The 14,225-nt window shown below is 52.2% G+C and overlaps 1 protein-coding gene across 3 annotated transcripts; it reads right to left on the bottom strand.

Annotated features, from left to right (window-relative positions):
• Positions 1-1,347: 1,347 nt before the first annotated feature.
• DBF4B (DBF4 zinc finger B) lies at positions 1,348-14,183 on the bottom strand. 3 transcript variants are annotated; one of them, XM_040536488.1, is made up of 11 exons: positions 13,826-14,183; positions 11,707-11,898; positions 10,504-10,554; positions 9,807-9,876; positions 8,799-8,869; positions 8,189-8,225; positions 6,165-6,207; positions 5,252-5,368; positions 4,906-5,032; positions 4,108-4,217; positions 1,348-3,530 (listed from the first exon to the last, which is right to left on the bottom strand). In XM_040536488.1, the coding sequence occupies exons 1-11, from the start codon at positions 13,937-13,939 to the stop codon at positions 2,129-2,131; spliced, it is 2,334 nt and encodes a 777-aa protein (XP_040392422.1). In that variant the 5' UTR covers positions 13,940-14,183; the 3' UTR covers positions 1,348-2,128. The 3 variants fall into 3 exon arrangements, with proteins under 3 accessions (XP_040392422.1, XP_040392421.1, XP_040392423.1); XM_040536487.1 differs by having other exon boundaries at positions 6,165-6,210; positions 13,826-14,099; XM_040536489.1 differs by having other exon boundaries at positions 6,165-6,210; positions 13,720-13,850.
• Positions 14,184-14,225: the final 42 nt, after the last annotated feature.

Here is a 14,225-nt window from a genome sequence, read left to right as displayed (position 1 = left end):
AGGCTCATTTATAATAGAGCTGCTGCCTCCCCCCGGTCTGGCTGGTGGGGAAGGCCCTGGGGACCCCCACGGCAGCGCCAAACCCAGGGAAACGTTTCCCTGCACGTGCTGGCGCTCAGCGTGTCCACAGGGCTGGCGGAGGTTGAAGTTTGTCGAGGATTTTGAGCAGGGACTCGCGTTACTGCACCGAGCGCCCTCCCCACAAAGATGGGGTAACAGCGCTGTTAATAGCAGCTGCTTTGGAGCTCCAGCTACCATGCAAAAAGGGGACAGGAGCTTTTAGCAGGGGCAGTGAAGGCAGGGACATGCCAAAGGTCATGGAGCAGGGTTGGGAGAAGTGAATTAGCCTCAGCCCTCCCCATTTCCTCTCCCTGATGCTCCACAGGGCCTTAACAAAGCGGGAAGGGTTGCCCACGAGGCTGGGAGCAGGCTCTGGGGACTTCCCATCACCTCTGATGCCACCAGGCCCAGGGCGCGCTGCCATATCCCGCAAAGCCTTCCCTGGGCCCAAGGAGCAGGGTTGCAGTGGGAGGAAGGGCCATGGGTGCAGTGACAAGAGGGACAAGAGCTTCACAGGAGGAGTCCGGGCCAGCTGAGCACCTGCTGGACCGTCTAAGCCTTCCTCGAGGGTACACAGAGCAGCTCGGCTGCCCTCAAGAAGTGCCAGAATTTGGTTGTTACGCAAGGAAGGGTTTAGCTTCAGAAGGACATCTGAAGTCCCCAGTGCAGCCTCCTGCCCAAAGCAGGGCTGTTGTCCAACTCCAGGCAATGCTGAGGCAGGGGGGGAATTTCCAAGGCCAGACAGCCCCCCCAGTGCCCCAGGCAGCTGGCCCAGGGCTGTCCCACCCTCCTGGGCACGGAGCTTTTCCTCTCCTAACCTGCTCCCAACCTCAGAAGCCCCACTGGGCCACCTGGCACCACTGAAAGAAGAGAGTGGCTCCATTACACCCGTAACTGCCCTTCCCCAAGTGACAGCTTTTTGACACCTCTCAGCAAGACCAGCCCACCCCAGGCCCGTTGCCTGGCCATCTCAGCAGCCTCCAGCGCCAGCTCTCCAGTTTCTCCACACCCCTCTCCACCTGGGGCCATCCCACACGTGGCTGTCCCTGTGCTAAGCAGAGGTACAACACCTTCCCCCAACTTGCTGGCCACGTTCCTAAGGCAAACCCTATCCCGGGGGTTGTTCTGGGACTGCTGGCTCCTACTCAACCTGGTGCCCCCCTGCAGCTCCTTCTCAGCAAGGTTCCTGCTCAGTCACCGCCCAGCCCAAAGCCAGGGAAGATTCACGCTCCCTGGAGGTAGCTGTGAGAAACAAGGCAGACAAATTTTACCCAGCATACAGCAGAATAGCATCTCTTTCACTTTATTTCAAAGTTTAAAAATTCGCTTAAAAAAAAAAAATCAACTTATTACCAGCTATAAACATCCGTAAACACTCAAGACATCCGACGCAGCCCCAAACCACAAGAACGCAGATGTCACCGCCACAGCCCTCCTCCTCCCCATCTCTGCAACCCCAAAGACAGCATGGAAGGGGGAACAGGCCATGCCCTGCATCTTGCTGGGCAACGAGCCTATTCCCACTGAAGATTTACCACCAGAGACAGACCACCTTGTCAGCAGCCTGGTGAGGAGTTAAAGAAGGAAGCTACCAGCTACAAGTAAGAGGAGGGAAGATCCCAGCCCCTGAAGACAGTGAAATCACTGCAGCACCCAGCAGATCCCCAGTTTCAGATCTTGAATGCCTGCACAAGGAGGATGCACGTGTCACCCTACCCTACCCAGGCCGGGATGAGGAGCTGCCTGTGGTGCTTCCTCACACATCCAGTGAAACGCAGCCATGAAGAGCTGGGCTGTGACTCGCAGCCGCTGGTGTCTTTCCTCCAGGGAATCAGGCAAGATGTCAGAGCCTAGGGAAGGCAGTGCTGGACAGAGATGCATCGCACCAGAGAGGTGTCGGCACATCTCAATCCCTCAGGCTCAGTCCAGGCTGTCTGGAAGAGGCTGTGCAGGCACCATCCTCACTCCAGCTCCCAGATGGCCCTAACAGCAAGGGTGCCTTGTTAAATCCCTCTCCAGCCACTCTGCAGCTCCCATTAAGGGACCAGAGAACTGCCAGGAGGTGGTTTTAACTTGTCCAGCTGCCAAAAAAGGTCTCAAATATAGGGAGGGAGGCTTCTTTGGTCTCTGTGCAGCAGTTCCGGCAGCTCTTGTCACCTTTGGCTGCCCACTCAAACTCCGAGTTCTGCTTCAGGACTGAGCAGAGCTGAGACTCGTACCCACTGTCCCTCACATTGACGTGTGTCCTTTGGAGCAAGTCCCTGTCCACAGCCCGAATCCTGCTGTCTTGGACACCCGTTAGTGTGGAGAGCAGCTGGACATCCCAGTCTGACTCAGAAGAACTCTTCCTGAAGTCATCATCAGCCTGTGTGTTACACGGAAGACGCTGAAGGAGCCCAGGGCACGGAGTCTGCTCCTTGCTGTGGCTGGGGAGGCTGGGTAGTTCAGGGGCTATTTTTTCTCCTGTTTTGACACAGAGGGAGCAGCAACATCTGGCTTCAGCCACAGGCAGTTTTGGAGAGGGCGACTGGCCAGCAGGACAGCTGCCCTTGCTCATTGTGGACTCCAGAGCAGGACTGTGCACATTCCTGGGTGTATTTCCATTCTCCCCTCCAAGCTTCCCATGGGAACTCGTGTTCCCTCTGCTCCAGCCATGCTTGCTGACAGTGCTCGCTGCAGCAGTCTCTGTGGGATCAAACCCCACAGACAGAGCTTCCAGGGAACCTGGCTGTGACGCAGGGTCCCCCCCGGGGTTCCCACGAAGGCACAGGTCCAAAACAGGAGGGCGATGAGGCCTGGTGGAGAGCTTTGTGCTTAGGGGCCAGCTGCCAGCCTCCACACCAGGCAAGCCCGGCTCAGGCATCTGTCCTGCACCCTGCACACCCATCCCGCCACCCACTGGGCTTGCCTGCTTACACAGGGAGCGGCCACCACCCAGCTCCAGCCTGGGCTTCTTTCCCACCTGGGTGCTCTGACTGGAGGAGAGCTGGCGTTTCCTGGAGACAGGCAGCACTTGCGGAAGATGGCTGACAGACCCGAGCACCCGCTGTTTATGAGGTTCAGAGGAAGAAGCGATTGCCCCTCCGACATGACTGGCTGCTACACAAGTGCCCCAGCCCAGCTCAGGAGCCAAGTCTGAATCCGTATCCTCCACCACAGCAAAGTCCTCCGCTGTGCCACGTGCAGCGCAGACCCCCGCGGTGAGTCCTGCTCTGACAGACAGCCCCAAGGAGCAGTTCTCAGACAATCCCCCTGCTTCTCTGGGGTTACTGACCCTGTCCCTGGGCAGGCCAGAGGAGCATTCTTTGGTCTTCAGGCCAGGATCAGGCTCTGCATCAACAAACAGATCCACAGCACCCTGCTCAGGCTGCTGGCTTTCCTTTCCCAGCTCTGCTGTCAGCTTCTCAATTCCTCCAGTAACCTGTGCTCGAGGCATTAAGTGTTCATCTGTCAGGCAGGACGGTGGCACCCTGAAAAGAACCATCCGTTAATGCTCATTCTCCCTAGGCCTGGCGACACGCTCCCCCCAGCAAGATGAAGCACTTTCTGCAGAGGCAGTAAGAAATTTTAGACAGGTAAGGCTCAGCAAACAGCGATACTGCTGCTGGCAGAGGAGACGGGCAGCACGAAGGATCTCAGCCTGCTCAACAGCCCACAGTCTGGGCACAGGAGTGTAACAGAGCAGCAGGGTTGTGCCAGATGTGGAACAGAGGAGACAGGTCTGTTCTTTCGAGTTTAAGCTGTTCTTTCCAATTTAAGAGGCACTAGAAGCCCACAGGGAGTTCCTTGAAGCAAAGAACCCATAGAAACTGAAAAAGATTGTTTCCCACAGCTTGCCTAAGCCTTGTTGGCCAGGCCAGCAACACCGGGTTGGCTGTGCAGTCAATCCCAGCCCTCAGCTCTGTGCTGGCAGATTCTCTGGCACAGGACATGAACTAGGATCTAGTACCACAGTAGCATGGTGATTCAGGCCTGTTCCCGTGAGCACACCATGCAGCATGGTGCTGCTGTTCTGCTCCAGGAGTTACCACATTCACAGAGACTTACTTGGCTGGCTGCTCCACAAAGTCATTGGTGAGCTGCGAAATGACATGATCCACAGGGGCGTACTGCGAGTTGTCCAGTGCGAACCGCTTGTGCTGGGGGCTCTGGAGATGCTGGAAAGTGGCAAAAGCCCTTTTAGCAACACTCATCCTTTCACAGAACTTGTAGTAACAGCCACTTCCCAGAGTCTAGAAGTCACACAGTCTTTCCACCAGATAGAGCCATTGTTTGGAAGCAGATTTGGGAAACGTAGGCAACGCTGTTACCCCCAGTTGCTTACAGTGAGTGTGCTGTTCCCATAGACACCTGACGATGAGGAGGCTGTGTCTATATCTAACAGCAGCCTACAGCTTTCCCCAGCAGCTACTAAAAAGGCAGATTCCAAGTATGTACTGTCTATCACTAGAGGCTGGGTTCTGAAAGCCACATTGTTCAGCATCTTGCAGGAGATAAAAACCTCTTCTCACCTTTTTCCATCAGTCTATCCCCCCCAGCTGCCACAGAATCGGGTTCTCATCTTACACTTCAGCTAACAGGATGATCCCTGAGGCCCTCCTAGCCCCAGAAATGAGCATGCCATGCTCTGATCTTCATAACCAGTTTACCCAGACCAAGAAATCTGGGTAGACATTCTGTGGCTTTCGTCTACAAGACAGATCCTACTACATACCACAAAGGCTGTACAAACCTGCCTTCCTTCCAGAAGGGGTTTGTATTGATAACAGGCACATCGTGATCAGCTAAGCCACTGAGTGGTCTCTGTAATTTTTGCAAGAAGCCAGGTCCCAGGGGAGCCTTTACCTTTTGCAGCTCTTCAAATGTCTCTCGGCAGCACTCACAAAATCCCCTCTTCTTCTTTGGCACAGTGACAGGCGTGGACCGGGGGCTCTTCTCCCCGTTGCTGTGCATCAGACAGCCCTCCGCACCCCTGCAAGGTAACAGCAAACATCTTCCCTGCCCTCACGTCACAGCAGCAGCAGGCACCCAACTGCCTGCACAAGGCCAGGGACACGGTGCTGCCTTTGAGCTACAGCTGTTTAACCCAGAGCAGTGCTCCTTTCACCCATGCTCATAAGTGCTTCTCCAAGCCCTGGTAGCCAGCAGGTCAGCAGGATTAAAAACTTGCACAGAAGTAGCTACAACCTACCTGGCTCTGCAAGAATTCGAGAGGCTTTTCAGAGGTTCGAACGGGCTGGAACTTTTGGGTGCCAGGAAGTTCAGGTCAGGAAAGCTTTTAAACTGGTGGTGGAAGGGCCGGAATTGCCTGAAAGAAGCACATCAGGACAGCCGGCAGTGATAGCAAGGTTAGAGAGCTGTCCTTCCCTCAGAGGGGCTCAAGGCACTGTCTCGCTTATGACGGGATACTGGCCATTGTTTGTCCTTATGTTTGGCTGTTCCAGAGACCTCCCACTTCTCAATGGAGCAGAGTACTAAACTGGATCCCCAGTAAGCAGCACTGAGGGGGGAATGTTTTAGACAGCAGCAGCTAGCGCAGTATTTTCAGCTACACTGCAGCATAAGAAGGTTTCAATTCCCAGACCACATTTCTCTTCTTCACACTTTATTGCAAGCAGCATGTAAAACCTAATATTTGACCCTGTAGCTGCCTTAAATGTTGTCTTCAGAATAATTAGTTGGTGCTGTGGATACCGTTAGAGTTACAGAGTTGTTAGAAACACCACAGAGATCAGATCCCCTTGTGCTGGATGCTGTAATCAAATTACAGGCCTTGACCTTATGTGCCTCAATCTCTTTCCCCATTTCAGAGGGCTCAAACAGATTAAGTGACCTGCAAGGATCACATATGGAATCTTGTCAAGTCTCATTTAGCACCTTTTTTTCACCCCGACACACAAGCCGCCTAGATTATTTCTCTAAACTCCATTTGCCTCCTCTAGGAGAGCGTCACCTTTCTGGTGTGTAACAGGGTCTCCAAAGAAGCCTTGGGAACAGAATATTCATTGCCACACAAGTAAGGAAAAGCAGAAAAGGATTCCCTCCCTGGGAGCCCTGAAGTTTTAATATAGTTTGGCTGTGATATTTGGAAAGGCCTGATTTACCTGCTCTGGTCTTCAACCTTCAGAAAAGGGGGCTTCAGTTTTCCTGCTAGAAAGACAGCTGGTTAGAAGTTACCCTGGCCAAATTCCCTACTTATTCATTCATTCCTCAACAGAAATGGGCTGCAGAGCCGAGCTCATCAGTACTTCTGACACCCATGTGTGCCAAGTGCTGGCTAAGTGCAGCTAAGACAGGATCCAGCAAACAGCTCTTTGGGAAATCTGCAACAGCCTCCACCTCCAGAGCATTCACTAGGGTGATACAAACCCTACAGGCAGTCCACTAGTGGACTCTTTCCTCCTTTGAAAGGATGTCCAGCCCCAGAGGTTTGTATCTCAAACATCTCCTCAGCCTTAGCAGTCAGTGGCCTAACTCCAAGCCTCCAGTTTGGACTTGAATCTTAAGAACTGTCACACAACCTCAGTGCAACATGCCACCAAGCATGAGAAACAAGTCGGGAAGAAACAAAGCGCAGCTACAGTCACATAAACACAGTGCTCTGCCTCAGCCTTTCCAGTGCTGGTTTCTTCCCTGACTTTTATACAACAGCCCAGAGTTCAGAATGGCTCAGGCCAGGACAGTTGAGTCTAATAGCTAAGAGCTGCTGGAGGCACACCGACGCGATGCAGAGCCAAGCCTGCCACGAGAACTCTGCTAGAGAGCAGTGCCTGGCCTTAGCTTGGTCCCTTAGGAGGTCAAACAGCAGCTCTGTTTTGTACAGAGGCATATATTAAGGAAGCAGAAAAAAGCCTCAGCAGTGCATTCAGAGAAAAGGTTTTCAGAGGCAGGCAAATGACCAAGATAGGAAAAACTACTTTGTCCCTCCTGCCTTGCAGGTCTGTTCAACTCACGAGTGGTAACATTATGCTTAGCACACATATCTGAGTACAGACCTGGTTAAGAAACAGAAGGACACCAGGGTATTCCCGCTGAGCATCTGCCTGAACCTGAAACCAACTCTCTCCTCTCTCTCTCCTTGCCTCTGAAGGGCGAGGTGTTTTGTTGTCTTGTGATCCTGGAGCTCAGTGCTATTTTCTCTGAAGAAATTTTAACCTCATTCTCCAGAAAGGCAGAGTCCACCTGTTAGTTTCTCAAGTCTCATCCGGAGCTTGTACCAAATGTGCCGTTAAGTCGCTAAAGTAGCTATTTAAGTACAGGATCAATGTTTCCACATAAATGCTGCCAAATGCTTAGCAGTTCTGCGAGCAAGGCCACATTTAGGGGCCTAGATAAAACCAAGGCTGGTGGGCAGACCCTAAGCTCTTGTGGCAGAGTGCTGAATGGTGACAAACTGTTCAGCTGTCACCACAAGTCCCCAAGCAGAGTTTGAAGTGTGCCACAACTATGAGCTCTGAGCTTGCAGCAGACAATCTGGCTTACTCAACAGCTTTTCATGCTATTTTTCACAACCTTTCCCCCAAAACTGGAAAATAGTCTAAGCAGCACACAAAGAATCCAGGCTGGAGTCTGCTTTAAGACGTTCTCCAACGAGCAAAATCTAAAAGTCACAAATAGACTTGTGCCACTGGGATTGGCACCAGTGAGATAAGTGGCTCTTGTCTAATTGCAGATGAGAACCTGGGCTTCCCCCCCTCCTTTGGAAGCGTTAGCCCTAGATTGTGTCTCAGCAGCGCATTTCAGCCTAACAGCAGTGAGTGGGTTGTGAGGAACATGCTCTCCTCCGTAGGATGCATTATTCTTCAAAACTTAGTTTGAGCCAGCGGATTCAACACAGTGCCAGCAGCACAGTTCTTAAGTGCCTTGGGATTCTGGGAGTTGAGCTGCAAACTGTTCATGGGATTTTAAAAACACTGCCTGAAATCAAAGGCATAACATTCTCATCTGCATTAGGAGGCTGCAGCTAGACTCAGACAAGGAGTTACAAAAACTGTTCAAGAGAAACTGCCTTAAACAGTTGCAGTATCTTGCTTTGCTGAAGTTTCAGACAGATGTTCAATTTCTAAGTGAGGCTTCTTCAAGCAGCTCCACGTTTGAATGTGAAGGGGAACACAACTTCCAGGCCTACCTTTGCGAATTTTTGATCCAGACGCAAGGCATTTTGCCTAAAGGAAAAAGTGACATATTTAATATGGGAGCCAGTGCAAGCAGAACCGTAATTACTGATCCCAGAGCAACAAACTGAGATTACAGCAGTCTCACCCACCACTTCAGGGCTCTTGCATTGCAGACTATATCACCTACCCGATTATTCTGTCTCCCAAGTTACCTAAAGGTACTTTAAATATGATATGCAGGCTGCCACTCTCTAATTTTCTGCCTTACCTTCTCACTGACCTCTCCAATACATTAAAGGATAGTTCAGAAAGCCAGTACACTAGCCACATACAATTTTATTTTTTTTAACCCTTAGTCCCCTACAAATCAAAATCAGCACTAGCTGTGCTACAGATGAGGTTGATAACTACCAGCTGTCTTGTTCTCATCTGCTTCTATCCCCACTTTAAAAATTCTTTGACTGTTGCCATCCCCATCAATGAACAGAAGCACCAATGCTGAATGAAAACCTAGGTCACCCTGCTTACTAACCCACTGGCATTAGATGAGCTAGGAGGAGTGCTCAAGAGCTACCAAGGGATCCCAAGCACTTCCAACTGGGCTGGAGTTAGGTCAGTTACCTCTGTCTTCTGGCTCTGCTTCCTCGATCCTGAGATGGCACGCAGCAGCTGTTGAGCATACAACAACATTTCTGTAGAGGAGGGCTGTCAAAGAGCCATAGCTCAGCAAGAGAAGGTGAGCTGGTCCCCCTGCACCGAGTGCAGGGCAAGTACAACTGCCTGCATGCACTGAGGAGAGCACGCAGTGCCTGAGCCTGCCATCACCTGGCACAGTATCACTACTACACACGTAATTCACCCAAGAGCAAGACAAGAAAGAGTATTTTGAGGGAAGGCACCCAACGTTGCTCTTTAGCAGAGCTGGAGGCTGGCTTTGAGTCTCCGCAGAAATGACACTGTCAGGGATTGTTCAGCACACAGACCAGACCCTGGAATTTGAAAGCCTTGACAGACTTGTAACACTGCTGCAGTTCAGCAGTGCTGGCTGCTCGGGAAGGGGTTCTAGCAGTAGCAGCCTCCATCACGCATCCAGACAAGTGCGGCCAAGGCTGTATGTCACTGTCATTGGACACTCAGGAACCTTTTACTCCAGACCTATTATTAGAATCAGTTTCACCATCTGTCTTTCCTATCACCCCCTCCCCATTCATCACCAAGGCAGGAAGCGCCTTCCAGCACAGCTCCTCAAACAGCAGCACTTGCTAATTAAAAACAACCAAGTCCTGCCATTATTGTGATCTGTACTTCCAGGTCAATTAGTAAAAATGGTCTCCTTGGAAGAAATTCAGGCACCAACTGAGCTATTAACATTTCCTAATATCACAGTCTCAGTATTTTACAACATACTCTGTGTTTGCTATTGTAAATGTGACACTAGCATGTTCTATGCATACAAAGTTAATCTCATTTTTGAAGCGCAAACCTAACCAGTGCAGCATAGCTCAAGAACCATGTATTCCTCACAATTTCTTCCTTCTCCCATACCACACTCACTGTATCACTGCTGCCTATCCTCCTTCAAAACCACTGATTACCAGAAGCTAAATTCCAGCATACAGAGAAGGATACCATCCACGTGCAAGATCTGGACTCCCCACAATCGAGCATTGGCGAGGATACTGCTTCCACTGCAGGTGTCCTGTTCAAACAGAGAGGTTTGGCAAGGTACAGCTCAAAGCAGACAGCACATGCAACAATAAATCTAGTTTATTGTTAACCCTGCTGTCTGATTAACAGACCAATACATAGGTATTAAAACGTGAGCTTCAGGGCACAGAAGAAAAGGCTCATACTCATGGCTTTACCTACCCCAAATCAACACTAGCATCTAATTCAGATTTTTATCCCTGCTATAGTTTGAGCTTCTTAAGTGGGCACTGAGATTCTTTTGGCCACTGTGATAGTGAACGGACTCCAGAGGAGCCCTTTGCCCCAGCCATATGGCTTTAGTTCTTTCTAGGCTAAGAATTCATCTGTTAGTTTTACGTTAATAATTCTCTTATGCGGAGCAACCAAATCACTAGGACAGGCCTAGGACAAGCAGCTAACATGGAAGGATGACATGGCTCCATGAAGAACAGTGTCCAGGAGCACTGCATAGTTTTCTGCAGAGCCACAAGCAACAGCTTCATACCTTTATTAGCCCCAGAGTCTGCTCCCGTCAGCAGGGAGGGGCTCTGGAGAAGTGGCTGGCACTGGTTCTGCAAGGCTCAGTAGTACTGTGAACATACCCAGCTACAGGAAAGCCCATCCACATGCTGCTCACCTGATTCTTCATGGCCTTCTGCAGCAGCTCCTTTCCCCTGCTGATCAGGACCTGCAGAGAAAGAAGCCAAGTACTGTGCTAAAGCAGAGAGCTGCCAGGCAGCACCAAGCTGAGAACAACGTGGCTACCCAGTAACAACGATTTCTAGTGATACCTGCTCTCTGCTGGGGAGAGGAATCTGGCCAACACTTCATCTCAAAGACAGCAGGACTTAGCTTTTCCAGGGAATACAAACCGCAGACACCCTTTATATCCACAGTAAGCAGCAATTCAGCCAAGGCTTGGCTTTTATTGAACAGCAGAGAATGCTCCAGAGGGAGCCAAGAGGAAGCAGAGACTTAGTTCTGAAACTCCACGTGCCAACAGGCTGGCAGGGGGTTAGAACCATCCTTGCTAGCCCTTCCTGGTAAGCAAATCTCATTTGATAGCCTATGACTTCAGCAAACAGGTTAAGCTTACTGTAAGACAAGTGGATAGGGCTGCAAGCAAGGTTGGGGAACAAACACACCATGAGTGAACCCCCTGATACCAGCCCAGGCTTCTCCAAGAGATGCTATGCTGCAAGTGGTCCAGATCCACCTGGCAGAGATGCCTATGGCCTGGACTCAGGTAGTAGGCTCTGCCAGCATCGCTGCTGCCCACGGCCACAGCTTCCAGCAGGCCCCAGCACCCAAGGACGCTGGAGCTTTGGCCACAAGCACTGCTGATCAGAAAGCCCAGCTCCAGCAGAGTGAATAGGACCTAGAGAAAACCCTTTTTGCAAGCTGCACTTGCAGATCTCCTCCCACACGGCAATTGCTGTGCCCTACCCGTGTCTGTCCACATGCAACCACAGCCTGCCATACTTCTGATGCAGATTTATCTCGCCTACATTTCTGCACTTTCTAAATACACCTCTGTGTCCAGATGGATTACCTGCTCTGTTGGGAAGCCAACCAAGCCCCCTATTTCCTCTGCCATTTGAGTAGATATCCTTTGCTTACTAGCTCAATCGAAGCTGTGACATGCACATTAGAGTGGACAATGATGCAAAAGCACAAAGAACATTGGTATAAATACGAATGATTAGACTGATGGAAAAAAAAAAGCACACAACACGGTTGCTCAGAGCAGAAACAACTACCTTGAACACTGGTCTCAGGTTCTACTCTATAGATCCCTTGGGACAAACTTTGGGGTGGCCTAAACCTTGATAGCTCTTACCGTGTCTGGTGGCTTCTGCTGAAGTTTGGTATGATTCCCCTTGGAGGTAGAAGGCATTGGGCTCTTGGCTTTTGCATCCTCTGACGTTGTGTTGCTCCTCTTTTCAGTCCGAGTCCTGGCTTTGTCTCGTTTGGCCTCTTTGTTACTGGACACCACGTAGTTGACTTCTTTGCTTAGGAAGCTTTCGGTGACCTGCAGCAAAAGGGAGAACAGAGCAGCTCTAAAATTGTCCAGCATCTCTGAGTCAGAAGAATCCTGCTAAGCAAGAACTATTGCCTTTAGCTTAACCTCTCTGCAGCTAAGGGGCTACTGAACATACTCATCTTCACAAGTACGTCTTCCTTCTATTGCTTGCTGTGGTCTCCCAGAGGGAGGAAAACCCATGATATGGGGACAGTGTGTGTCCTAGAGATAAACTGCAAATAGTCACCAGAATTTTCAAACTGAGATTTATTTGGCACGATACTATTATCTACTCCTCTAGCAGTGGTTTCAGAAGAAAGCAATGGCAAGTTTTCAAGGCAGAGAAAGCCAACAAGTGAAAAAAACAGACCTGGACATCATGCAACACTGGAAGACCTCAGTTCTGAGGAGAATAGAGCACATTTTGGCAACAGAAAGCCAAAAGTAAACAGCTGGGACAAGTAGCTTAGTGCAGAACAGAATGCCAGGGAACCAGAAAGCTGAAACACAAACACTTTTGCACAGAAGGTAGAAGACTAAGAGGTGGAAAACAACATGCTTCGTTTGGGATACTAACTGTAGGCTTATCAGAAACTCAGCAGAAGGCAGAGTCACGGGGCACTAACACACAGGTATGGGGCACATAGGAAGACACACAACCGAACAAGATGAAGTCACGGCTGCTGAACAAGTCAGTTCTGCTGCCCTACAGAATCCCTGTGGACCAGGATCCCAGACTCACACACGTGAAGTGCCACAAACGACATTACAGGCTGCCCTACAGCAGCGACCTACGCTGCAGGACATCAAGAAAGCTGAAGGTATTAAAGACCAACTCAAAATATCCCAGTCCAAATAACACTTCAATGTGTTATCACCCCTATATCAAGGTGAAATTTAAGGCCCCACATTCAAGTCTGAGTTAATTGCTCTTAACCTGGTCCTCAAAGAACACCCAGGTTTCAGATGCTACCACTGAAGGGGCACCACGTACTTGAATTCAGCATCTCCATAGCAGCAGAGGAATGAGAACTCCACCACGGGTGGGCTGCACTTCAGAGAGAGAAGTGACATGAGACAATGCCTGATAAGAAGCCAGAGGGACAGCCAAAAGGCTAAAGTTAGATCCAGCTACTGTGGCAGCTACGTAGAGCACTAACCACTGGGAGCAAGCATTTCTCAGGCTTGAAAACGCGCAGCTAACTAAGGGGGAGGCTTTGAGGAGAGCCCTTGGAAGTTGATGGCACATGCAGGTGAGGGCAGAAAGAAACCAGCAAGTTAAGCATGAACGGATGATTAAAAAAAGAGAGGAAAAAAATCACACATCAGCCTCCCCAGGACCTGATCCTGAGGCAAGAACTAAGCAGGGATTTTACACCCATGTGTAGCACTGAGGGACTTAGGAAGCTTTGGGGCGCGCATGAGAAGATCTGCCTCAAGCAGAGAGAGGAGACAGCCTGAACACATGCAGCAACACCTCAGGACCGCTGAATGGTTGGGAGGGGAAGGCAGCACCGGGTTCCCCTGCGCCAGCCCAGAGCAGGGTGCCCAGGGCCAGGTCCCGGCGGCTTCTGGAGGCCTCTCAGGAGGAGCCCCCACAGCCTCTCCTGTGCCAGCTCCGCCAGCGCCAGGGCACAGAAGCACTTCCCAGCAGTCAGAGGGCACCTCCCGGGCCCCGCTTCGTGCCCGGTGCCCCTGGGCCCGGCCCCGTCCTCCCCGCGGGGATTTACGGGCACGGCCGGGCCCCCCCAGCTCCCCCCTCACCAGGGGGCTCCGGGCCCGCCATCGCCTCGGTGCCCCCGCCTCGGTGCCCCCCAACCCCCCTCCTACCGAGGAGGGCCCCGCACGGAGGCACCGGCGGCCCCCGGGAGAGGGAATCCCAGCGAGCACCGGCAGCAAGAGGGGGTGCACCGGGGCAGGTCCCGGTGCCGCTCACCCCGCCCAGGTGCCGGATGGCCGCCGCCAGGTCCCGCGCCGCCCGCCCGCTCGGCACGTCCAGGTAGAAGGACTTCCCGCGGAGCGGTCGGCCGGCGGCGGCGGAGCCCGCCATAGCGGGGGAGGCTCCGCTCGGTCCCGAGGCCCCAGCACGGCCCCGCTTCCCCCGCCGCCGCCGCCGTTTAAATTTCCGCCCGCCCCGCCCCTAACGGCGCCGCGGAGGGCCGCGGGCTGCCCGGGGAGCCGGGAACGGCGGCGGCAGCGGCGGCGAGGCTCGGTGCTGGGGAAGGGGGCGCGGCCCGGGATCCCGCGCTGCAAGGCTCAGCCCAGCCCGGTGCGGTCCCGGTGTCGGTCCCGGTGCGGTCCCGGTGCGGTCCCGCGTGGCCCCTCGCGGCCCCTCG

The sequence above is a fragment of the Cygnus olor genome, chromosome 25 (assembly GCF_009769625.2).
Source record: "Cygnus olor isolate bCygOlo1 chromosome 25, bCygOlo1.pri.v2, whole genome shotgun sequence".
Lineage (NCBI taxonomy): Eukaryota > Metazoa > Chordata > Aves > Anseriformes > Anatidae > Cygnus > Cygnus olor.
Note: the sequence above shows the minus strand (reverse complement) of the source record. Positions and strands in the feature narration are given on the sequence as shown.